This window comes from Caretta caretta, chromosome 2 (assembly GCF_965140235.1).
Source record: "Caretta caretta isolate rCarCar2 chromosome 2, rCarCar1.hap1, whole genome shotgun sequence".
NCBI lineage: Eukaryota > Metazoa > Chordata > Testudines > Cheloniidae > Caretta > Caretta caretta.
Window position 1 is genome coordinate 227,986,333 of NC_134207.1, and position 27,288 is coordinate 228,013,620.

General features: G+C 45.7%; 1 protein-coding gene across 5 annotated transcripts in view; it reads left to right on the top strand.

Moving 5' to 3' along the window:
- Positions 1 to 26,243, top strand: part of SLC25A40 (solute carrier family 25 member 40) — a 74,728-nt gene extending 48,485 nt beyond the window's left edge. For 3 of the 5 annotated variants that reach the window (XM_048838065.2, XM_048838063.2, XM_048838066.2), the window contains 2 exons: positions 9,964 to 10,044; positions 24,939 to 26,243. In XM_048838065.2, the coding sequence (XP_048694022.1) occupies positions 9,964 to 10,044; positions 24,939 to 25,072 (215 nt within the window). In that variant the 3' untranslated portion in view covers positions 25,073 to 26,243. The other 2 variants (XM_048838067.2, XM_048838068.2) reach the window with 2 other exon arrangements.
- The last annotated feature ends 1,045 nt before the right edge of the window (positions 26,244 to 27,288 follow it).

Genomic DNA, 27,288 nt, shown 5'->3' on the forward strand with positions numbered 1-27,288 from the left:
GAAGCTCTCTCCTCTAGAAAATAAAGTGGAAATGGTAAACGTTTCTTTTAAAACTGTGGGAGAAGATATTCTTAATTTCAAGCTAGTAAAAAAAGAATTCTGATTACTTTGCCTATAGAATCATAGGGCTGGAAGGGACCTCAAGGGGTCATCTAGTCCAGTCTCCAGCACTCAGGGTAGGACTAAGGATTATCATTCTAGACAATCCCTGACAGGTTCTTTCTAACCTGCTCTTAAAAATCTCCAATTATGGAGAGTCCACAACCTCCTTTGGCAATTTATTCCAGTGCTTAGCTGCTCTAACAGGAGGTTTTTCCTAATATTCAACCTAAACCACCCTTGCTGCAGTTTAAGCCCATTGCCTCTTGTCCTAACCTCAGAGGTTAAGGAGAATAATTTTTCTCTCTCCTCCTTCTAACAATCTTTTATGTATTTGAAAACCGTTATGTCCCCTGTCTTGTCTTCAGACTAAACAAACCCAGTGTTTTCAATCTTCCCTCATAGGTCATGTTTTCCAGATCTTTAATCATTTTTGTTGCTCTTCTCTGGACTTTCTCCAGTTTAACCACATCTTTCCTGAAATGTGACACCCAGAACTGGACACAATACTCCAGCAGAGGCCTAATCGTCACGGAGTAGTGCAGAAGAATTACTTCTCCTGTCTTGCTTATGACACTCCTGCTAATATATCCCAGAATGATGTTTGCTTTTTTTGCATTACAGTTACCCTGTTCACTCATATTTAGCTTGTGATTCACTATGACCCCAGATCCCTTTCTGCAGTACCTACTCCTAGGCAGTCATTTCCCATATTGAATGTGTACAACTAGTTGTTTCTACCTAAGTGGAGTACTTTGCATTTGTCGTTATTGAATTTCATCCTATTTACTTCAGACCATTTCTCCAGTTTGTCCAGATCATTTTGAATTTTAATCATATCCTCCAAAGCACTTGCAACCCCTCCCAGCCTGGTATCGTCCACAAACTTTGTAAGTGTATTCTCTATGACATTATCTAAATCATTGATGGAAAATACTGAACAGCACTGGATCCAAAACTGATCCCTGAGGGACCCCAATCAATATGCCTTTCCAGCTTGACTGTGAACCACTCATAACTCTCTGGGAATGGTTTTCCAACCAGTTATGCACCCACCTTATGGTAGCTCCATCTAGGTTGTATTTCCATAGTTTGTTTATGAGAAAGTCATGCAAGACCGTATCAAAAGTCTTACTAAAGTCAAGATATAGCACATCTACCACTTCTGCCCCCATCCACAAGGCTTGTTACCTTGTCAAAGAAAGCTATTATGTTGGTTTGACACAATTTGTTCTTGACAAATCCATGCTGTTACTTACCTTATTATTTTCTAGGTGTTTGTAAATTGATTGCTTAATTATTTGCTCCATTTTATTTCCCAGTACTGAAGTTAAGCTGACTGGTGTAATTCCCTGAGCTGTCCTTATTTTTCTTTTTTAGGTGGGCACTATATTTGCCCCTTTCCAGTCCTCTGGAATCTCTTCCATGACTTTTCAAAGATAATCACTTGTGGCTCAGATACCTCCTCAGTCAGCTCCTTGAGTATTCTAGGATGTATTTCATCAGGCCCTTGTGAATGGAACATATCTAACTTGTCTAACTAATTTTTAACTTGTTCTTGCAAAGCTAAGACTTAAAATGTAGATGGCCAACCAGAAAATATGGCTGTCCTAATGTTTAGGCTGGGGTGTCATTACCTCAAGTAAACTAACTATTGTTGTTGGTTTGTCGTCCTAAGGCATTTCTCTTCAGGTTGCTTGTTCCATTTTGGACAATTGTGCCAAGGTTTTTAATTTTAATTCTTTTCCAGTGTGTGTCTGTCTTTGTTGGTCATGTGTTTTATCAATTTAGTATACATTAAAATGTCACTGCAACCACCACTTTGAGTCAGAAGTGAGAATATAATAACTTATTTTGAAATTCATGTAAGTAGTCTAGTTAGATTAACATCTAGTTTGAAATTTAGCTTTGCTCATCTAGAATAGCACTAGTTTAGTCTTTCACTAGGACTGGTTGCTGTTGCAGTTGAATGTTCTCTGTGACTGCATCCAGAAGTGTGTTGTGTTCCATGTCCCCTTTCGAGTCAGGGCTGGAAAGCACCTTCAGCTGAGCCTCATATTTCCTTCAATTCTGAAGAGCACCTTTGCTGCATATATGGATGTTGGTTTGTTTTGATTAAGTTTGTTTGTCATCTGCAAGCCCTTTTCCTCTCTGGGCCCTGTGACAGCAGGTGATTCAAGTGACATGAAAACTGTTTCTTCAAAGTATATCTATTTGTCAAAAGGAATACAGGGTCTAGGAAAATGGGTTTGTGACCGGGGTCCCAGTGGGGGCCAGCTGAGGTTACTTGATTAGGGTGAATTGCAAAGAATGGGGCAGATAATTCCCAAAGCTGGTGGATATTTTCAATACTTAGATTTACCAAACCAGTATAAAACAGCTTCTTTATTACCTCCCTGGTTGCCCAGAAACCAACAATACAGTTCCCTCAAAGTAACCCAGCCTTAGGCCTCCATCCAGGTACTCAAGTCCAATATGGTGAAGATTGTAGGTAAATCTCTGCATTAAGCATCTTTGCATAACTGTGTATCATTTTCATATGACTTTGTATTATGCCTCTTCATATAACCTTGTATTAAGTCTTTCCATATATAACCTCGTATCAAGTCCTTTGATATAGGAACTTTGTATCAAATCCTTATATAGAAACTTTGTATTGAGCCTTGGTATAATGTTATAGTCCTAAGGATAGTTAAGGTAGAAGAAAAATGTCTTGTCACTAGGAGTAGAACATGATCTCTCCCCTTTTAATCAATTCCCCTGTTGAATGAATGAGGTATGGATGAGTAAGGCGTGGAAGGCAAGCACCTCCAGACAGCTGCAACAGTTGGAGAGGGGATGGAAGCCGGATGCAAGAACAATAGAACCTGTCAAGTGGGCTCATTAAAGAAGATCAGACATATAGACGGCCTTGGGAGTTAGAAGCGAGCATCTTCTTTTGAAAACACCCTTTTTGAAAATAAATGTGGCAGCATTAAGACAACACCCTGAAGGAAGCGCCACGAGATGACCTACTGACACAGACACAGATTTTGTATCTGGTATAGATTTGCATGAGAGGGAAGCTGCTATAAATGTGAGGTGTCTTGCAGAGGACCCCGGGTCTCATCTTGTCAACATCAGAGCATCGATCCGGATCGACAGAAGCCCAGTTACACCCCTCCCCCATCCAACTCATCTGACCAGTGAAGTTAAGGGGAGCAACTAGTTGGTAACAACAAGAAGACAGAGTGTGTTTGTGTGTGTGATTGCCTGAGTGTAATATATATCATATGCATATGATACAGTATTGATTGATACATGTATTACCAGTAAATGTGGCACTTTGCCTTATCCCCCCAAAAAGATCCTGTGCAGTACTTTAAGTACAACAAGATTTCTGAAAATTTTATTTCATCAAATAAAAGAAAAGGTTCTACCAATCGCAAAGGATTGGATACGTTACCTCCCAGGTTATTGAATATTTCAGATCTTTCCCAAATTTGCACATACAGCCAATTCTTATTAACTAAACTAAAATTTATTTTAAAAAAGAGAGAGAGTGAGTATCGTTAAATCAATATACATACAGACATGAGTTCAATTTTTGAGGTTCATATTCATAGCAAAAATGGTGACCTTTGTAGTTTCAAAGAGTTCCTTTAGAATTTAGTTCATAGGTTATAGTCCAATGTCTGATATCACCTTCAGGGAGTACCAGCATAACTGGGACCTCAGTATTGTGACTCAGGCTTCCCCGATGAAGCTTAAGCAGATCTGAGATAAGAAGGATTGGGACCCAAGGATCTTTTATACAATTTCAGGACTTCTTTAACAAGTCAGAGTCCCTCAGGGAACAATAGTAATCAGGGTGTCTTTGAAGTGGGTCAATCACCAGTACTTAGCAATACGAATTAACATAAGACAATTGCCTGTTCTTCCTCCATTCACAGATTATTTGGTATACATTTCAAAGAGAGATGAACACAGAGATATCCTGTGTTTACAATTCATTTAAATGCTAGGATGATGTTGTTCTTCGAGTGCTTGTTTATGTCAATTCCAGTCAGGTGTGTGTGTGTGTGCGCACGTGCACAGTAGCCAGAAGATTTTTCCCCTAGCAGCAATCATAGGGTTGGCCTGGGCTCCCCCTGGAGTCATGTCTTCGTGGCATCCAATATAGAGCCCTGCACCCCCTCAGTTCCTTCTTACCGCCAGTGACGATAGCTGGAACTTCCCCTTGCTCTTCTCTTGCTTCGGCAAGTGGAGTAGCAGTACTTTATACGCTGTACATAGTTAGCTTCCACTAACTTGTATAGTTTAGTTTAGTAGTTTCTTTATAAGTTTTAGTTATGGGGGGTCCCACCTCTGTTTCCTTCCCCATTTGTTACTGGGGAATGCTGCAATCCCTGGGCTTTAAGACTTGCCAGATCTGCACAAAGCACATGCCAAAAAGTGACTCTCCCCCCACACATCCTGCTTAAGGTGCGTTGGTGAGAGTCACCAGATGCAAGATCTGTCAGGAGTTCCGACCGAGAACCATTAAAGAGAGGGAGCAGCATCTCAAAAATCCTCCTTATGGCAGCAGCTGTCCGACCTCACTCGGATCCAGGCACCGGGGATCCCAGCATGTAGTACCCAGGATCCGGCGCTAAAGAAAAATGCCGGCAAGGAACCTAGGCACCGTCATGGAACCTCTCAGGGTCATTCCAGCCTTCGGCACCAGTCCCAACTGCTGGCGCAGAAGAAAAAGAGTGGAGAGTGGTCGATCTTACTCGGTAAAACCCAGAGACCAGCCACCAGTGGCACCTCAGTCGGGTCATGGCTCGGGAACTCAGAGTGGGGCCACGTTGACTCCTGCCCAAGCAAGGCAGTCGAGTCCAGGCCTGTCTCACTCACTGCACCCATCAGAGCATCTACCACTCCCTTCCACCCCAGAGGCTTCTGAGGCAGCACAGAACCTACTGAAGCTCACGGTGCTGTTCTCACCACCAAGACAGGACAGTGTCTCAGCACTGCAGGTTCCATCTGGACCCCCTCCCCCCATGCATTCTAAGGACAAGCCAGCGATAATGGCACGCTGAACCCCATCACATTCAGCACCCATCTGCTCCAGCTCCGCCTTCCAGAGAGTGCAGTCAATCCCCTGCTTCTCTACGCTCTAACTCAAGAGGAGCAGCGCCTCCCTGGCCATCCTACTCGGAGTTGGACTCATACCACTCCAATTATAGCAGGAGCAGAAGATCCTCCTCACGGCACCATAGGCGGTCCCACCCAATGCAGTGGGCCCCTCAGTGGCAAAATCCATAGCAGTGACCCTTTTGATCTCCGTGGGCTTCCCATCAAGCCCAGGGTCAGAGCCAGGGGTCCTGCTCGGGTGCAGTATCAGTGGCCTCCGCAACATTTGTTCCACCATGATTGGCACCGGAGCCAGTGCATCAGGCATTAACACTGGCACTTGCGGTGCCATTCTAGGCACCGACCGCTTTGGCACCGGAGGTATCAGTGGCCCCAATTGCAGCTTCGGTGCAAGACACTCTTGGCACCGATGATGGCACTGGCACCACCTCCGTCATTAACACCAGCTGCCACGGCACCCACAGGAACCCCGGCGTTCATGCTGCACCAGGTGCCAGCACTCACGGGGGGCCCGAGGTCGGCACTGATACACCTGTGCCTGTCACACCTGCAGGACCAGACCAACCTACCGCTTTTTCCATGGGGTCAAGAGATCTCTCAGGTGGGGATGGTAGGGAACAACCACCTACCCTGGTGGTCTCCTCCTCCTTCTCCTCCTCACCAGATGAGGCACTAGCGGGCACTTCAGTAGCCCCAGCTCTGGAAGACTCCAGAGTGTTGCAGCAGTTGCTGCGCCGGGTCTCCAGGGTCTGGGCATTAAGGCGGAGGAAGTTGTGGATGATGCAGACCCTATGGTGGACATCCTGGCTCCCTATGGCCCCGTCCGTATCACCTTACCACTAATAAAAAACGGACATGACCAAGACCCTTTGGCAGACTCCGACCTCTCTGCCACCTACGGCCAAGCACAATAAGCACCTCTATTCCAACCCCCCAGCCTGATTCCCTGGTGGTGGATGCTGCTAACCAGCAGGAAAGACAAGGATTTCAAGGCCCTTCGCCCAAGAATAGGGCTCCCAAAAAATTAGACCTTTTTGGGCAAAAAGTTTACTCCACAGGGGGACTGCAACTCCGTATATCCAACCAACAGGTCATCGTCAGCAGATACTCCTACAATGCCTGCTTGGCGATGGCAAAATTTATGGAGTTGCTCCCCTCAGACACCTGCTCTGAATTTTCAACTTTGGTTGAGGAAAGGAGACTGATCTCCAGGGCCTCCCTTCAGGCGGCACTGGACGGGGCTGATGTGGCAACCAGGGTTATGGCTACTGGTGTGGTCATGAGAAGGGGCTCATGGCTCCAGGTTTCTGGCCTCCCCTACGAGGTACAGCAAACTAGTCAAGACCTGCCCTTTGAGGGTGAGAGACTCAGAGAAGATGGACAAAAGGCTGAACAGCCTTAAACATTCTAGAGCCACCCTCAGGTCCCTGGGCCTCTATACTCCTTTGACCCAGCGGAGACATTTCCGCCTGTAGCCCCAGCAGTTTGGTTAGCAGAATCACCAAGACAGGTCCAGCAGGAGAAATCAGAACGGCAGGAGAAGGCCGCGCCAACCTTCTGGCCAGAGCTCGGGACAACCCAAGCCATCTTCAGGGTCCAAGCCGGCCTTTTGACTGGCACAGTCAAGGATGGTGTACCATACCTAACAATGGATCCACCCCGCCTTATCTTCTCATCCTGACTATCCCCTTTCTACTGTGCATGGTCCCATATCACCTCGGACCAATGGGTGCTCCACACTGTAGAGTGGGGATACTCTAGCCAATTCTGTGCCCTCCCGCCCTTTCCGCCCCTTTCCCCATCCCTCTTCAGGGACCCTTCTCACAAGCAGCTCCTTATCCAGGAGGTGTAGTTGCTCCTATTTTTAGGGGTGGTGGGGGAGGTTCCTCAGGAGCACAGGGGCGAGGGCTTTTACTCCTGGTATTTCCTAATACAGAAAGCCAAGGCGGCCTCACACCCATCCTGGACCTCAGAGAACTCAACAAGTTTGTGAAGAAACTCAAGTTCCACATTATTCCCTCACTGGATCCAGCAGACTGGTATGCTGCCCTCGACTTGAAAGATGCATACTTTTATATCGTGATCACCCAGCCCCTCAGGAAGTACCTCAGGTTCATGGTGAACAACACCAATTACCAATTTACAGTCCTCCCATTTGGCCTGTCATCAGCACCTTGTGTTTTCACCAAGTACATGGCAGTCGTTGCTGTGTTTCTGTGCAGGCACCGGGTACAGGTGTTTCCTTACTTTGACGACTGGCTGATCAAGAGCTGCACCGAGACCCAAGGGGAAGCTCAGGTCAGATTCATTAGAGCCACCTTTGACAGCCTGGGTCTCCTTTTAAACAAAGTGAAATCGACTCTGTCCCCTGTCCAGAGGATAGAATTTATAGGGACAATATTGGACTCAACACAGGCCAGGGCATACCTGCCGCAAACAAGATTTCAGGTCCTGACCAGTATCATTTGAGGCCTCAGTTTCCCACCACCACAGCAACAAACTGCCTGAATCTTCTCGGACACATGGCTGCCTGTACCTACCTGATGCAGCATACCAGACTCAGGCTTTGACCTCTTCAGTTGTGGCTTGTGTCAGTGTACCGCCCATCCAGGAACAGCTTGGACAGGATAGTGGCCCTGCCTTGCCCCATCCTCTATTCCCTCCTGTGGTGGCTCAACCCTCAGGAGGTATGCTCAAGGATCCCCTTTGCCAGTCTGCAGCTGTCTCAGTTGCTAGTGACGGATGCATCAGACTTGGGCTGGGGAGCACGGGTAGGAGACTGCAGGACTAAAGGTCTCTGGTCTCAGGAGGATCTGGCTCTCCACATCAACGTCAGATTGCTGAGAGCAGTCTGCCTGGCATGCTAGACCTTCTGGGCATACTTAACGGGACAGTGTGATCAGTCATGACGGATAACACCACGGCAATGTTCTGTATTAACAAACGGGGGTGCATGCTCCTCTCCCCTGTGCCAGGAAGCCCTCATGTTGTGGGATTTCTGTGTAGAACATTCAATACACCTCCAGGCATCATACCTCCCTGGAGTACAGAACGAGCTGGCGGACCACCTCAGCATGTCATTTCATGGCCACAAGTGGTCCCTTCACCCAGACGTTGTGATTTCAATCTTCCAGAGGTGGGCTTTCCCCAGATAGACATATTTGCCATTTGATATAACAGGAAGTGCCAGCAGTTCTGTTCCTTCCAAAATCGTACCCCAGGCTCCAGTGCAGATGTGTTCCTCCTCCATTGGGGAGATTGCCTCCTATATGCCTTTTCGCCCAGACCGCTAGTTCACAGGGTACTCCTCAAGATCCGGAGGGAACGAGCTCAGGTCATATTGATAGCAACAGCCTGGCCCCATCAGCACTGGTACACATTTCTCCTAGACACTCCCCGGGCCCCTGCCGCTCTGCCCGGACCTTCTGTCACAAGATCATGGTAGTCTTCAACATCTGAACCTTGGGTCGCTTCACCTCACAGCATGGAAGCTCCATGGTTGAACCTGGTGGAACTTTCCTGTTCAGGCCAGGTTAGACAAGCCCTTCGTGGCAGCAGAAAACCCTCTACGAGAGCCACATATCTTGCTAAGTGGAAGAGATTTTCAGTCTGGTCAGCGCAGCACCATTCGCCCTGACGCTAGCCTTAGTGCCGCTCAGTCTGGGCTATCGCCTACATCTGAAGCAGCAGGGGCTTTCGTTATCGTCAATAAGGGTGCACCTAGCCGCTATCTCGGCCTTTCACCCAGGCATGGAGGGCCGCTCTGTGTTTGCTAACCTGATGGTCAGCCGGTTCTTAAAAGGGCTTGACAGGCTATACCCTAACGTCAGTCAGCCTGTCCCTGTCTGGGTCCTCAACCTGGTCCTCGCTAGGCTCATGGGACCCCCCTTTGAACCATTAGCGACATGCTCCCTGCTCTACTTCTCTTACAAGGTGGTGTTCCTAGTAGCAATAACCTTGACCAGGAAGGTGTTGGAGCTCATAGCCCTAACATCAGAGCCTCCCTACACCATGTTCTATAAGGACAAGGTTCTGCTCAGGCCCCATCCTGCTTTCCTTCTGAAGGTTGTGTCACAGTTTCACATCAACCAGCACATCTTTCTCCTGGTATTCTACCCTAAACCGCATTCTAGTGGCAGGGAGCAGAGACTCCACTCACTAGATGTTCTCAGGGTGCTAGCTTTCTACATCGAAAGAACAAAGCCGTTGAGAAAATCGGTCCAGCTGTTCATGGCGATAGCAGACAGAATGAAGGGCCTACCCTTGTCCTCACAATGCATTTTGTCATGGGTCACATCCTGCATACACGAGTGCTACAACCTGGCAGCAGTTCCCACACCCCCAATCACTGCACACTCCACCAGGGTGCGGGCTTCGTCAACAGCATTTCTGGCTCAGATCCCTACTCAGGAAATCTGCAGAGGAGCGACTGCTACTTTTTTTTCTGGTTTGCTTCTCCCTTAGCAGCCTCCTTGGATTTAACTCATTGCAGTCAGGCAGGATAATATTTAACAGATAAATTGAGGTGCATGCAATATTTATTAAATAATAAAACAACTCCTTCATTCTCCATCAGTATGGCCAAAATTAATGTAAAACAAATTTAAAATGTGACTAAAATAAAAACAGCTAGTGCATTTCATTGATGTGATCCCTATAATTTTCAAGAGTATTTATTGCTTTTCTACTGTGGTATTAATTTGTATTCTGTTTAATTAACACTTTATTTTGTTGTACTCTATCTAGTATCACAGAAGAGGTCCACCTCAACATGGACAGTAATGAAGAAAATTGTTGCTGAGCATGGGTTTACTGGATTATTTGCTGGTAACTGCTTTCATATATTTCCAAGAAAAAAGGAAATTAAGCGGATTTAATCATTAACTAGGTTTTTATAGAATCTGTCATGGGCAAGATAAAAAATACTCATGTCCTTCCACATGAATGTTGTTAGCTGTGGAGCAGTCATGAAAATAAAAATATATAAAAATATGCAATTCTAGTCAACTCTTAATTGAGAGATTATCAATTAACATGTCTAACAGAGTCTAAGAACAGAGGTGGTTTATTTTTCAAGCATGTGACAATTAGTATGTACCACATGTATCAGTTATGTCAATTAATGTAGTTGTAATTATTTTCCCAAATTGTCACTGACAGCAAAGTAGCGTGACAAGTTCTGTAACTAAAGAATTGTGAAAAACAAAACAAAAAGGTGTTTTACATCCAGTTGATAGGGATAAAAGGTAGTTTTTGCAGGTGAAAATAGCTTTTCCAGCAGGTGAGAAATACAATTTGTAAAGCAAACACAGAACTAAGACAGACCGGAACCTGGCAACACTTAAGAACTCTGTTCTTGGGGGCAAGGGAGATCCAACTCTCTTTAGGGGCTCAGTGGGGGCCTAATTTTATTGTGGGTTGAGTGTGATTTATCTCCTACCAGTCACTACTACTTCCACATCAATGCTTAGGAACATCCCCTTTTTTTGGTTCTACTTTTTCTCACTAATCCTTTTTGGTATTCTCTGTCTTCAGAAACAAAGCTGCAGCTTCAAGCCTTTTTTGTCTGCAGTCATAAGTGTTTAAGGAAGTTTTGCTGAGATCTTGGTTTGCATCTGAGTAGAGGGGTGGTAGCTGGGAATAGCGTTTACTATGGTAAATCACTCTGGACAGTTGCTGGCTTGTAGGATACTGTGAGCTAATGAATGCCAGAAGGCCCAAAACAGAATCAGGAAGATTACATAACATCATTGAAAGTTGGGCTTTTGTGTCATGATGCTCTGAGGGAGGGCTAGTCATATTATGGGCTTGTATTACTAAATCCACAAGACAGGAGTGGTGGTATTGGATGTTCCATATAACTCTGGAACATCAGTTTTCACAGCACCACTGGCTTCAGTTTATTTGTTTAAAAAGGCACGCTATCAGAATAAAAAAATCATTCTAAAAGTCCTCATCTTTATCACATGAAATTACTAAAACTGAAAACATGTTTCTTCTTCGAGTGCTTGCTCATGTCCATTCTGTTAGGTGCATGTGTGCCATGTGCACAGAGATTTTTCCCTCAATAGTATCCATCAGCCTGGCTCCAGCATCCTCTGGTGCTGCATGCTCAAGCGCGAATATAAGGGGCCCAGCTGGTCCTGCACTGTCTCCATTCCTTCTTGTTGCCTGTGGCAGTCTCTGGAACAACTTCTCTTGCCTCAGCATAGCGTTCAATCAGTGGTTCTGTTGTTTCCTCCTTTCTGTCTCAAGTTTAGTTACCTTCAGTTTTATTCTTTAGCAGTAGTCTGTACAGTTAGACTCCCTCATTTTGCTTAGAGCGGCATCGTCTGCCTTTGAGATTGGTCATGCCCCGGTCTCTGGACTTCAAACCCTGTGCCTCTTGCGGCAAGCCCATGCCGGTGAGCAACCCACACTCCAGCTGTCTGAAGCATCTGGGGGAATCCCATGTGCGAGAGCATTGCCAGATCTCCACGGTATCAAGTGGAGTGCCCCAAGGGTCGGTCCTGGGGCCGGTTTTGTTCAATATCTTCATAAATGATCTGGAGGATGGTGTGGATTGCACTCTCAGCAAATTTGCGGATGAACAGAGAGCAACAATACCCAAAGTCCAAAGGTGCAAACAATTCAATGTTTATTGGGGTGAACTTCCAGCAAGCATGATTCCTGTTTCCTTCCTTAGTGTCCCCCTTCCCAACTCTGACACCACAGAGCCTTACCTGTGTCCCTGTTCCCATTCCCCCCCTTAGCAACACATGATTCCAATTTTCCCACCCACATTCCCTGTTCCCATTCCCCCCCTTTACTTCCTGATTGACTGCAGACTATATAGTAAAACTTGAGTTCTGCTTAGCTATACCTTAACCAATCATTTTACTGAAATTTAACTAACCAATCCTAACATATTGTAGCATGATTATTTAACCAATTATATCCTTCCACCTTAATTAGTTTACACCCGGCAAAATTAATTATACAGCAGACAGAAACAATCACAGAACCAGACAGAGATTATACAGACAAACAATAGGGAAATGGGGACTACAATGATAGAACAACACAGAAATGAGGATTTCACATCCCAGCTATTGCTATCAAACTAAGTTTCCTTTTACATCTTCAAGGCACGTCCCTTTCTCTGGAGGTGATAGGCATTATCAGGACAGGATTGTATTCCTAACAGCCAAATAGCACCTTCTTTCAATGTGACTAGTTTGGAATGTAAGGATGTGACCGTTCGCTTCCCAGCTTATGACTGCCTCTGCTGCTTAGCCAAAGATCTTAGCCTAAGAACAGGGCCTCAGACTATCACAGTAAGAGAAGGCCCTTACACCGGCAGGCAGTGATTTTGATTCTTTCTTTTATACCTCTATAACTAGCTAAGTGATAAGAATACACCTAAATTCTTGGCATATAGGCCTTTACAGACAGGCCTGAATAGCTATATCCTAACACTCCCCTTCGGCCTGTCAGCAGCCCCTCAAGTTTTCACAAAATGGATGGCAGTGGTGGTGGTCTTCCTCAGAGGGCAAGGCATTCAAGTCTACTCATACCTTGATGACTGGCTGATCAAGGGCCAATCCAAGGTCTAGGTGAAAGTGAGCATCAATCTGGCCCAAGCTACCTTCCATGCCCTGGGGCTATTGATAAACGAGCAAAAGTCTACTCTTGTCCCTATCCAGAGGATAGAGTTTAGCAGGGTGGTGCTCGATTCTACTCAAGACAGAGCCTTCCTCTAAGAGGCTTGCTTCCAGAAAATGTCAGCTCTGATACCCAAGGTCAAGGCCCACCCAGTCACGACAGCCCATTTTTGCCTCAAACTTTTAGGTCACATGGCCGTGTACACTTACATGGTACAGCATGCAAGACTGCGCTTCCCCTCTTCAAACTTGGCTGGCTGACCTCAGTGTACTCACTGAGCTGCCATCACTTGGACTTGGTGTTTACAGTTCTCTCTCTGGTCCTCACTTCTCTCCACTGGAGAAGTCCCAATCGGTGCATGCCTGCATTCTCTTTGACACCCCACAACGAGCAGTATCCCTAATTTTGGAGGGCTCACCTTGAGTACCTCAAGATTCAGGGCCTATAGTCTCAGGAAGAGCTCTTCTTGCACATAAATGTCAGAAAGCTCAGAGCAGTCCACTTAGCATGCCAGGTGTTCCTATCCCAGATCACAGGCAAAGTCGTTTGAGTGCTCGTGGACAACATGCCAGCCATATTTTACATCAACAGATAGGGAAGAGCACACTTCTCCATCCTGTGTCAAGAGGCCATTCGCCTGTGGGACTTGTGTGAAACATTCCATTCGCCTTGAAGCTTCCCACCTTCCAGAAGCCCAGAACACTCTGGGCAGATCATCTCAGAAAGCCTTTTTCTTCTCACCACAAGTGGTCCCTTCAAACAGATCCATCTTCCAGAGGTGGGGGTTCTTCTTCGAGTGCTTGCTCATGTCCATTCTGTATTAGGTGTGTGTGCTCACTATATGCACCGGTGCCAGAATTTTTTTCCCTCAGCAGTATCTGTAGGGGACTGGCTCTGGTGCACTCTGGAGTGGTGCCCACATGGTGCAGTATAAGGGGCACTGCCACCTCTCCCCACCCTCAGTTCCTTCTGTTTCATTCTCTGTTCTTGCGAACTTTGAAAACCTGTAATATAGTTGTGTATAGTTAGTAGTTTATTAGTTATCCTTAGTAGTCATTCTCAAACACTTCATTAGTCCCAGATGGGACTCAGTCGGGGGACGGGGCATGTCCCGGTCCCCAGGCTTTAAGCCCTGCAGTAGCTGCAAATGGACTATGTCCATCAGCGATCCACATACCAGCTGCCTAAGGTGCTTAGGCGAAGGGCACATACATGACAAGTGCCATATCTGCAAGTCCTCTAAACCCAGGACAAAGAAGGAGCATGATAGATGTGTGAAAGCACTCCTAATGGAGTAGGCACTCACTCTGGCACCAGAGCAGTGGTCCGACTCCACACTGAGCACCGCGGCCTTCATGCACAGTGCTCCGCTGGCACCATCCATGAGCCGGCACCGGTCCCCCTCCACTGCTCTGGTCAAGAAGCCAAAAAAGATCTCCTACCTCCACTAAGGGAAAGGAGAGGGCTGGGAGCGAGCCACGACCCGTGCAGCTCAATGCACCCTTCAGGAAGTTGGGCCCCAGCTCAAGTCGAGCAGTGCAGCCCATCCCATACTTCGCCTGTGACTCCGGATAGCGGTGCAGGCCCCTACCAGCTTCAAGTGTTGTCGATGCCCGAAGCCCTTCAAGCAGCTCAGGAGATCCTGATGCTCCCAGTGCCGCCCACACTGACTCCAGTGCTACTCCAGTCTCAGGGAAAATCCGCGGTGAGACCTATGCGTGAGTCCTCACCTCAGCGGCACCATTCCCTATCGAGAGGGACGTCCCGCCATTGCTCGCCCACCCAAAGCCGTCACACCCCAGGACTAGAGAGGCAGGCCTAGTGGAGCTGTAACCGTGCCTCAATGCCTCACAACTGAAGATGCCAAATTCAGGATGAACTGCTGGGAAATAGGGCAGATACACCCCAAGATTGGTCGCTAATCCCCCATAGGATATACCAAACCAGCAACAAAAGTAAACTTCTGTTTCACCACACTGACTGACAAGAAAACATAAAGGCAGTTTTCTCAGGCATCCAGTTCTTATATCACCACCAAAAACACTGATTCAAAGATGAGTGGTTCTTTACAACCAGTCTCATCAAATAATAGGTTCTTCTGATCCCAAAGGACTAGCCACACACCCAGGTCAATATATAACTTAGATCTTACCCAAAAATCACGCCGATGCCAATCCTTCAGTATCTAAAATCTAAAGGTTTATTCATGTAAAAAAGAAAGAAAGAAAGAAAGAAAGGTGAGTTAAAATTGGTTAAAGGAATCAATTACATACAGTAATGGCAAAGTTGTTGGTTCAGGCTTGTAGCAGTGATGGAATAAACTGCTGGGTTAAGTCAAGTCTCTGGAGTACATCCACAACTTGGATGGATAATTTAGTCCTTTGTTCAGAGCTTCAGTTTGTAGCAAAGTTCCTCCAGAGGTAAAAAACAGGATTGAAGACAAAATGGAGATGTTTCCATGGCCTTTTATAGCTTTTGCCATGTTGAGGGCATCCCGTTGTTCTTACTGTGGAAAATTACAGTAACAAGATGGAGTTTGGAGTAGCAGGGGCAGGTCACATGTTCATGCCCAATTTCCCTCAGTCATTGCAGGAAGCCATTACCTACACTCCAGACAGCATGTTTACATGGCAGTCCACTCAGTGTAGATGGCTGTCTCCCATGGTCTGTTGTCAAACAAGTGTTTCTTAATGAGCCACTTAATTTGAATAGTCCCTTCAAGATGTGCTGGCTAGCTACCTTGTGGGCGGTACCCCAGGAGCAAACATTTGAAATCCAGGTATAGAGCCAATACTTAACTTCAAATACAAAAATGATACATACATACCGACAGCATAATTATCACCAGAAAATCATAACCTTTTCAGAGACACCTCAGTTGACAACCTTTGTACAAGACTTGCTGCAAATATATAACAGTGGTTGCAACAATGATCTATATGGTCATATTTTAATCAGATAACGTCACAGGAGCCCTCTTCGGTCTCTGTACAGGGGCCACCGATTGAGGGACTGAAGACCTATCTCGCCAGTAGATTGGCACAGACCCTCTGAGGCACGTGCTGCCCGGCAAGAACTCCGGGCCCCGGCCCAACTGTCTCCAAGGGCTTGGTACTGATCATGGGACTGTTCAGAGATCGCAGATCGCTGGGCCATCATCGCCCCTCTCCAAGCAGTAGGTTGCCCTTGTCAGGAAGATCCCCCCGGCAACCGGCCCATATTAACTCCCAGTCCCGTTCGATGTCCCGGTACCGTTTGAGTAGCGTGAGGTGTGGATCACCAGGTCTCCAACGCAGATCCACCAAACGCCATTAGTCCTCAAGATCCCGACCAAGACACCCGTCTCACTCAGACAGGTCAGCTTTGGGATGCAGTGACTGGCATTGGTCGGACAAGAGCCACTGCTCCGCCCAATCCTAGTCACCCAGTACCCACCACTCCGCTTATACCTCCAGCACGGAGCGAAGTTCCCTGACTGTGGGACAGGCCCCGGTACCTGTGGTGCTGCCTACATCATTAGCACCGAAATCTGTCCCATGGCCCCAGGCGCAGTGGCTGGCGCCATGGAACCCACATGCTGCGCTCTCAGCCTATTGGTAAATGACAAAAAATCAACATTAGTGCCGGTGCAGAGGATAGAATTATCAGAGCGGTCCTCAACTCGACCTGCACCAGGGTGTTCCTGCAACTGGAAATGTTCCATACATTGACGAACCTCATCGAGGAAGTCTCCCTGTTCCCTCTGACTACAGCCGGGGTTGGTCTGCGCCTGCTGGGTCACGTGGCAACATGCACTTATGTGGTCCACCATGCCAGGCTCTGATGCGGCCCCTGTAACAATGGCTGGGGATGATCTATTCCTAGTCCCAAGACCCCCTGGAAAAGATCGTTACCATTCCCCAGACGATACTTACCTTGCTGCAATGGTGGACCGACCACAGGACAGTCCTGGAAGGGGTTCATTCGATAACCCCCCTCACTCCATTGAGTTGGTGTCGGATGCCTTGGACGTCAGCTGGGGTGTGCATCTCAGTGACCTCCAGACACAGGGGATGTGGTCCTCAGAAGAGGCGAAGTTGCACATAAATGTCAGAGAGCTCTGAGCAGTCCGGCTGGCATGCGGAGTCTTCCTGCTCCACCTGTCAAGCAAGGTGGTATGAGTCCTGACGAACAACACAGCTTCAGTGTTCTTCATCAACAGGCAAGGAGGAGCATGCTCATCGGCTCTCTGTCAAGAGGCACTCCGTTTATAGGACTTCTGCATCGGCCATGAAATCCACCTGGAAGCTTGTCACCTTCCCGGTGTCAAGGATACGCTGGCGGACCAGCTCAGCAGGGACTTCTCCTCTTACCACGAGTGGCTGCTCCATCCAGAGGTAGCCTGCATGATCTTCAGAAAGTGGGGAACTCCCCAAGTGGACCTGTTTGCTACCAGGCCACCGGTTTTGGTCTCGGCAAGGTCTGAGCAAGGACTCCCTCTTCGATGCCTTCCTCCTCCTGTTGTGGTCAGGGAGTCTGATGTACACATTCCCTCCGGTTCCACTCATCAGCAGGGTCCTGGCAAAGATCAAGAGAGACAAAGTGCAGGTTGTAGTGATCGCCCTGGTGTGGCCTCGCCAGCATTGGTTTGGCATGCTTATGAACTTCCAAGTCCATGCCCAACTGACCGGACCTGCTATTGTAGGACCACAGTCGGCTCCTACACCCCAACCTTGAGTCCCTCCACCTCTCAGTGTAGATGCTATGTGGCTGAATCCAGAGGAGCGGACCTGATTGGAAGGAGTCCAGCAGATCCTCCTGGGGAGTAGGAAGCCCTCAGCTAGACTGAATTACCTGGTCAAGTGGACAAGGTTTTCCCACTGGGCATCCGAACGTGGCATTTCTCCCTTGCGTTCTTCCATTCAGGCTGTCCTGGACTACCTGCTCCATTTGAGGAATCAGGGCCTGGCCGACTCTTCCATGAGAAGAAAGAACAGGAGTACTTGTGGCACCTTAGAGACTAACAAATTTATTAGAGCATAAGCTTTTGTCGGCTACAGCCCACTTCATCGGATGCATAGAATGGAACATATAGTAAAATATAGATATAGATACATATACAGATAAGTTGGAAGTTACATACAAACTGTGAGAGGCTAATTAGTTAAGATGAGCTATTATCAGCAGCAGAAAAAAACTTTTGTAGTGATAATCAAGATGGCCCATTTAGACAGTTGACAAGAAGGTGTGAGGATACTTAACTTAAGGAAATAGATTCAATATGTGTAATGACTCAGCCACTCCCAGTCCCTATTCAAACCCAAGTTAATGGTATCTAGTTTGCATATTAATTCAAGCTCAGCAGTTTCTCGTTGGAGTCTGTTTTTGAAGCTTTTCTGTTGCAAAATTGCCAGCCTTAAATCTTTTACTGAGTGGCCAGAGAGGTTGAAGTGTTCTCCTACCGGTTTTTGAATGTTATGATTCCTGATGTCAGATTTGTGTCCATTTATTCTTTTGCATAGAGACTGTCGGGTTTGGCCAATGTACATGGCAGAGGGGCATTGCTGGCACATGATGGCATATATCCCACTGGTAGATGTGCAGGTGAACGAGCCCCTGATGGCGTGGCATTGTGATTAGGTCCTATGATGGTGTCACTTGAATAAATATGTGGACAGAGTTGGCATCGGGTTTTGTTGCAAAGATAGGTTTCAGAGGAACAGCCGTGTTAGTCTGTATTCGCAAAAAGAAAAGGAGTACTTGTGGCACCTTAGAGACTAACCAATTTATTTGAGCATGAGCTTTCGTGAGCTACAGCTCACTTCATCAGATGAAGTGAGCTGTAGCTCACGAAAGCTCATGCTCAAATAAATTGGTTAGTCTCTAAGGTGCCACAAGTACTCCTTTTCTTGTTGCAAAGATAGGTTCCTGGGTGAGTGTTTTTGTTGTGTGGTGTGTGGTTGCTGGTGAGTATTTGCTTCAGGTTTGGAGCTGTCTGTAAGCAAGGACTGGTCTGTCTCCCAAGATCTGTGAGAGTGAGAGATCATTTTTCAGGATAGGTTGTAAATCTTTGATGATGCACTGGAGAGGTTTTAGTTGGGGGCTGAAGGTGACAGCTAGTGGCATTCTGTTATTTTCTTTGTTGGGCCTATCCTGTAGTAGGTGACTTCTGGGTACTCTTCTGGCTCTGTCAATCTGTTTTTTCACTTCAGCCGTTGGGTATTCCATGAGAGTGCATCTCACGGCCATGTCCGCTTTTCACCTGCCAATCCAAGGGCAGACGGTGTTTTCCCATGACTTGACCGTCAGATTCTTGAGAGGGCTCCAGAGACTCTTCCCACAGGTACAGGCTCCTGTCCCACAGTGAGATCTTAACTTGGCCCTCTCTAGGCTTATCGGCCTGTCCTTTGAGCCGCTGGGTTCCTGCTCCTTTTCCCACCTGTCATGGAAGGTCGCATTCCTGGTGGTGGTGACGTCAGCAAAACGGGTCTCTGAAATTAAAGCATGGGCCTCAGAACCATCATACACAGTCTTCTACAAAGACAAGTTTCCTTCTGAAGGTGGTGTCTACCTTCCATATGAACCAGGACATCTTCCTCCTGGTGTTTTGTCCCAAACTGCACAAAACCAGCGAAGAGAGGCGTCTTCACGCGCTGGATGTCCGAAGGGCCTTGAGTTTTTACTTAGAACATACCAAGCCTTTCCGTAAATCAACTGAGCTCTTCATTGTTACAGCAGATAGGATGAAGGGCCTTCCGGTGTCCTTGCAGAGGATTTTCAATTGGATCACCTCATGCATAAGGACCTGTTACGACCTGGCAGGGGTTCTGCTGCCACCGATTGTCAGAGCCCACTCAACTAGATTTCAAGATTAAGTCGATATGTTTATGGAGGAGATGGTATGATGGGATAACATGATTTTGGCAATTAATTGATCTTTAACTATTCATGGTAAATAGGCCCAATGGTCTGTGATAGGATGTTAGATGGGGTAGGATCTGAGTTACTGCAGAGAATTCTTTCCTGGGTATCTGGCTGGTGAATCTTGCCCACTTGCTCAGGGGTTCAGTTGATCGCCATATTTGGGGTCAGGAAGGAATTTTCCTCCAGGGCAGATTGGAAGAGGCCCTGGGGGGGTTTCGCCTTCCTCTGTAGCATGGGGCACAGGTCACATGCTGGAGGATTCTCTGCACCTTAAAGTCTTTAAACCATGATTTGAGGACTTCAATAGCTCAGACATAGGTCAGAGGTTTTTCGCAGGAGTGGGTGGGTGAGATTTGGTGGCCTGCGTTGTGCAGGAGGTCAGACTAGATGATCATAATGGTCCCTTCTGACCTTAATATCTATGAAACTAGAGCTCAAGTGTCTTCGGCGGCCTTCCTGGTGCACATCCCTATTCAGGACATCGGCAGAGCAGCAACGTGGTCCCCTGTCCACACGTTCATTATGCCAGCACTCAGCAGGCCAGGGATGATGCTGGGTTCGGCAGAGCTGTGTTGCAATCTACATATCCGTGAACTCCTATTCACTTCCAGGTGCACTGCTTGGGAGTCACCTAATATGGAATGCACATGAGCAAGCACTCGAAGAAGAAAAGACAGTTACCTTTTCTGGAGCTGGTGTTCTTTGAGATGTGTTGCTCATGTCCATTTCACAACCCATCGTCCTTCCCCACGGTTAGAGTTTCCAGCAAGAAGGAACTGAGGGTGGGGGGAGCTGGCAGTGCCCCTTTATACCGCGCCATGCAGGCACACTCCAGAGGGTGCCAGAGCCGGTCCCCTACGGATATTGCTGCTGGAAAAACTTCCAGCACCGATGCATGTGGCGAGCACACACACCTAATATGGAATGGACATGAGCAACACATCTCGAAGAACACCAGTTATGGAAAAGGTAACTGTCTTTCTTTTTCCCCATGTAGACCTGTTCGTAACCAAGCAGAACAGGAAATGTCAGCAGTTCTGCTTGCTGCACAATCACAGCCCAGGCTCTCTCTGGGATGCCTTTCTGCTCCCATGGACAAAGCTCCTGTTCTACACATTTCTCCCCATTCCTCTGGTACACAAGGTCCTTCTACATGTCAAGCGAGACAAAGCAAGGGTTATATTTATAGCCCCTGCATGACTGCACCAACACTGCTTTGGCATGCTACGAGATCTGTCAGTAGCAACCCCGCTGCTGCTCTCGCCCCTCCCAGGCATGATTTCGCTAGATCATGGCTGTTTGTTCCATCTGAACCTCATAGCCCTCTACCTGACTGCGTGGAAGCTCCATGGTTGAATTCAGTGGACCTGGCTGGTTCAGAACAAGTCTGCCAGGTCTTGCTAGGTAGTAGAAAACCATCTACTAGAGCAATTTACCTAGCCAAGGGGAAGCGTTTCTCAGTGTGGTCTTCCCAGTGAGGCTTTTCACCAACTTAGTCACCCCTCCTGTCCATGCTGGAATACCTGCTCCATCTGAAACAACAAGTCCTTGCCATTTCATCTATCAAGGTGCATCTAGCATCAATCTCAGCCTTCCAACTTCTGGTGGGCGGTAGGTCAGTCTTCTCACATGAAATGTCCGTTCAATTCCTTAAGGGTCTAGAGAGGCTTTACTCTCAAATTCGCAAGCCTGTTCCTCCATGGGACCTACACCTGGTCCTGTTGAGACTCTCAGGACCTCCCTTTTAACTGCTGGCATAGCTCTGTTGAGCTTCTGGAAGGTTGCCTTCTTGGTAGTGATTACCTCGACTAGGAGGGTCTCAGAAATCAGGGCCCTTATATCAGAACCCCTATTTAAGGTGTTCTTTAAGGACAAGGTTCAACTCCCTCCCACCCCCAACCCAGCATTCCTCCCAAAGGCATTCTTGCAGTTTTCATAGTAATCAGGCTATTTTCCTGCCCGTTTTCTTTCCAAAACCACACAAAAATACAGAGGAGTGGCACATCCATGTGCTTGATGTTAATGTGTCATAGCCTTCTACATGGAGGGAAGCAAGCTGTTCCATAAATCCACTCAGCTCTTTGTGGCCGTAGCAGACGAATGAAAGACTGATCAGTTTCGGCCTAGAGAATCTCATACTAGATTATTTTCTGCATTTGCAAGTTTTATAAGCAGACAGGAGTCCTACCACCTGCCACCTTGACAGCCCATTTGATGAGTGCTCAGGCTTCATCAGCAGCGTTTCTGGCCCAAGTCCCAATCCAAGACATCTGCAGGGCAGCGATCTGTCAGTACATACTTTCTCATTACGTTCCTAGAGAGTAGTTATCAGTGTTTCACAGTCAAGCTGGAAAGGCATATTGACTGATTCCCTCAGGGTCTGGTTCTGTTCAATAGCTTCATCAATGATATAGATAATGGCATAGAGAGAGTACACTTACAAAGTTTATGGACGCTACCAAGCTGGGAGTGGTTGCAAGTGCTTTGGAGGATAGGATTAAATTTCAAAATGATCTGGACAACCTGGAGAAATGGTCTGAAGTAAATATGATGAATTTCAATAAAGACAAGTGCAAAGTACTCCACTTAGGACAGAAAAATCAGTTTTCACACATATAAAATGGGAAACAACTGTCTAGGAAGGAGTACTGTGGAAATGGATCTGGGGGTCATAGTGGATCACAGGCTAAATATGAGTGAACAGTGTAACACTATTGCAAAAAAAAAAAAAAAAACACCCCATCATTCTGGGATGTATTAGCTGGAGTGTCATAAGCAAGACACGAGAAGTAATTCTTCCGCTGTACTCCACACTGATTAGGCCTCAACTGAAGTATTGTGTCCAATTCTGAGCACCAAATTTCAGAAAAGATATGGATAAATTGGAGAAAATCCAGAGAAGAGCTACAAAAATTATTAAAGATCTAGAAAACGTGACCTATGAGGGAAGATTGAAAAAATTGGGTATGGTTAGTCCAGAGAAGAGAAGACTGAGGGGGGATGATATAAGAGTTTTCAAATACATAAAAAATTGTTACAAGGAGGAAGGAGAAAACTTGTTCTCCTTAACCACCGAGGATAGGACAAGAAGCAATGGTCTTAAATTGCAGCAACAGTGGTTTAGGTTGGACATTAGGAAAAACTTCTGTCATCGTGGTTAAGCACTGGAATAAATTGCCTGGGGAGGTTGTGGAATCTCCATAATTGGAGATTTTTAAGAGCAGGTTAGACAAAAACGTGTCAGGGATGGTCTAGATAATACTTTAGTCCTGCCTTGAGTGCAGGGGACTGGACTAGGTGACCTTTCAAGGTCTCTTCCAGTCCTATGATTCTTCTCCCACTAAGCTAGGGATTACCCAGTAAGCTAGGGATGACACCAAATTTGGTAGATCAGTGGTGCAATCCTCATGTCCATGAGCTCCAAGTCCACTTCCTCAGGTACTGCTTGGGAGTCATTTAACGTGTAATGGGCATGAGCAAGCACTCGAAGAAAAAACTGTTTCTATAACTGTTATTCTTTTGATGTGTTGCTCATGTCCATTGCATGACCCACCCTCCTGCCGCTGGCCAGTTAGCTGGCAAGAGGAACTGAAGGTGTGGGGCTGGTCGGCCCTTTGTACTGGCGCATGAGCACATGGCACCAGAGGGTGCTAGACCCGGTCCAAGGGATACCACGGAGGGGAAAATCTCCAGCGACTTTGCACATGGCGCATGCTTGCACCTAACATGGAATTGACATGAGCAACGCATCTTGAAGAACAGTAGTTACACAAAGGTTAGTAACAGTTTCCCCCCTCATTTATATGGTTTATTTTTATTTTATAAGCTTGAATGAATTTTAAAAAGTAAACAAAGTAGGAAGTTTATTTCTGGTTCTCATGCGTCAGCCACAGTAAGATGGCAAGCACTCCAGGAGTGTGTTTAAATAAAAAAAAAAAATTAATTGGACTCCTTTTTTTAAAGCCTATGTTTTATAAAACCAACATTTTTCTTCTAAGACGACTACAGTGTCCTTTATGAAAATGTTGAAAGTCAGTGCAATACATTTTAAACAATTCAAATGAAAATCAAAATGTAATCCAAAATGCAGTCCAAATCAGGAGCACAAACCAAAAGAAAGTGTACCACTTTAATGTTTCTCCTAATCTTTAAGTCATAAATTAACATATATACATATAAAGGGGTTTTAGAATTTCAAAATTTGCATAGTAGTTATTTTTGTCTAAAGCAACATAAAGTCTAAACTTACTGTTACGAGAGTTAAATGGATTAAACAGATTAGAAGCTTTACTTCCCATGAACAACTATCATCCACAAAACAATGCACATTTTAACTATGGGCCTGATCCTGTACATGTATACCTTTGTACTCAAGTAGTCTTAGTAGAATTGCCAATTTAAGAGCCCACATGAGTAAGAAAATAATGTGAAAATTAAAAAAAACAGGTAGGGGCTCTATCTTCTCACTTTTGAACCCCATCTACCCACACCAATTGCCTGTGTGACAATTGCAGGTTGAAAATTCAATATTAAATGCATATAAATTGTACACCCAAAAATGCAGGCATCTGTTCCTTCTGCACCTGCTTCATGACTCCCACCTTCCCATTGTCCTAAATCCTCCTGACTCCCAGTGCACCTGCTCCCCTCTGACTGACTCCAGTAGCCAAACAGCCCCATACAGGTTCTAGCAGCTGCCTCTTCTCCAGTCCACAGAGGAAGAGCTTCCCCTGAGCTCCTATCTCCACTCACTGTACTATACAGAGAAAGGTAGAAGTGGGGCTACTGTTAGATGGCTTGGGTGAGTCCATAGTGCTGTACCTGCTCTGAGTGTACAGAGGATGCCACCATTGCCACCAGTGGCTCTAGCGGCCAAAGGGGGAAACTGCAGACAGCTCAGATAAAAAGCTTCCTGTAGTTGTTCACATGGTCACGGGTGCAACTTGCCAGTGTTTGCACCACTGGATTGGTTCCTTGGGACTGCTTGGGTCTAATACATACTTAAGTGTTTGCAAGACTGTGGCCTATATGTTTCCTTAAGAATAGGACTTTTTACCACTTTACTTGCTGCAGTGAGTGATACTACACAGTGTTATAGAAGCCTGTGGTCTGTCTTATTCTGAAAATGAGTGATATTTATGGATAATTGGTGAATACATTTTTTTTTCCTGCAGGTATTGTTCCACGGTTGATTAAAGTTGCTCCTGCTTGTGCCATAATGATCAGCACATATGAATATGGGAAGTCCTTCTTTCGTAAATTAAACAAAGAAAAAATACATAAAGCTATTAATTCTCACTCAAGCTGAGAGTGCAACGACAGTCAAGGTATATGGTCAAGGTTGTGCTAACTTTGACTGTTGACTAGAATTTAAAATATTCCAGAGTTACCAGATAAAATTCAGCCATGAAGTTTGCTAACCAGATGCAAATGCCTTAGCACTTCCCCCAGGCTGATTATGCACCTTTATTTCTGAATTCAAAAAAGTGTAAGAGTGCTATGTGATGTGTATATTCCTAGAACCATTGTGTAAAATTTCTTGTGAATTCTCTCTTTAAAGACCATGCTCCTAGAGAGCTAAGGAAGAAAATTGTTAGTTTTATAATCATCTTCAGAAATGGTAAAAAAAAAAAAAAAAAAAAAAAAAACTTTGAGATTGGTCAGAAACATGAAATAGTATTTGCCACCTGTATTAAAGAAAAAAACCTTTCAGTGGAAATTGTGACTGGTATGGAACATGATCATTTCTGCTATGCATTTTAACATTTCTCTAAATTGCCTGTTTTAAATGTATGTATGCTCTGAGAATCTATTAGGATTTGTGTTCAGAAAAACAGACAAATGTAAACAAATATGCAAAGTCTTTCATGAATGCTCAATCATGTACCTAGATATGTTTAGATATTTGTCCCTTCAATGCGTGGTTGTCTTGGCATCAGTCATCTTTGTTGTTGAAAGTTAGGTTAAGTATTTCATCAGTGTTTCAGTGAGACCGATGGTAGAAGGGGGCACCACTAAATAGCCTTGAAACAGAACCCTAAAAACCATTTATATTTGGCCTACCATATATGTGGTTTGAAAATTGTAAGTAGGAGTATGCTATAGACCACAAATACAATAGTTAGTGTCGAAGTCAGATTCAGGACCTGCATAATTTGTCAGACCACTCTGTTTATTAGCAAAGCGCCTTGCTAATGCACCCAGATGTGAGCCCCTCTCTGAGGCCCAAGATAACCTATTTATACAGCTAAGCCAAACCCAATTTAACATAAGAGACAAAAGAAAGCAGAAAATGACAAATATACATACATACCTTATTTGCATACTAACGTTTACCAATCTCCTAGCTCAGCAGGAGCACTAAGTTAATTAGTTTGAGGACCCATTGTCTCACACTCCTTAATGTTTCTCTTCCTGACAACTATATTTCAACAAACCCTTCAAGTAGCATTTCTTTAATGAATTATAATTTCAATAAAAAGAAAAGGAGTACTTGTGGCACCTTAGAGACTAACCAATTTATTTGAGCATGAGCTTTCGTGAGCTACAGCTCACTTGAAGTGAGCTGTAGCTCACGAAAGCTCATGCTCAAATAAATTGGTTAGTCTCTAAGGTGCCACAAGTACTCCTTTTCTTTTTGCGAATACAGACTAACACGGCTGTTCCTCTGAAACCTATAATTTCAATATAATTCATTCTACTTTCACAATCCCTCCTTTTGGTCAAGCTACGCAATGACCAACAATTACTGGGTTCCACATATCAAGCGTTCTTTATCTCTTTGTTCATCAGTGATATTTAAAATCATCAAATTAGCACTCTGGTTTGGGGCAGCTATCTGTGTAGCATGCCTGACACAATTTTGGATACAACAGGAAAGTAACTGAAAACATACAAAAATTATTAGGATTCCAAACAGGAGAGTTAGGGCTCCCTGAAACAACCAGTTTCCTATGCCAGAGAAATTGAAAAGGTTACTTAGCCACTTCCATAAAGAACTTGGCTCTTCGTGGGGAAGATATGCAATTTGTTCTAAGTGGCTAGCACGATCTGTTACCTCATTGGTGTTGTCTGGTATAAACACACAGCAGTCTTTTCCAATGAGAGCACAAGTCCCTCCTTTTGCCGCCAGCACTATGTCTAATGCCTGATGGTTTTGGAGGGCCATCTGTTGAATTGCTCCTGTTTCTTTGGATAGGGCTCTTAAACTTTCTCCAGTTTCATTTGCCATTATTTCAACTACTGCTTGTAACCTTAGGAGCCTTTTTGAATGGTGTATTATTCCTCCTAATGGTATTAAGGAACTGCCAATGGCCTCTTCCCAGGTTAAGGGGCTTATGTTATTTACGTGCCGTTGGGCATCTGTTAAGTCCCTTCTTTTTCACCTGAAATTGCGGAGGCGTTCTCAAGGGAAGGTTCATGATCCCAGGTTGAGAAAAAAAATTCATATCTCCATACCCGGCCCGCCACTTTTTAGTTTTGTTTGAATAATCCCATACACCATTGGCCACAATATGCTGAAGG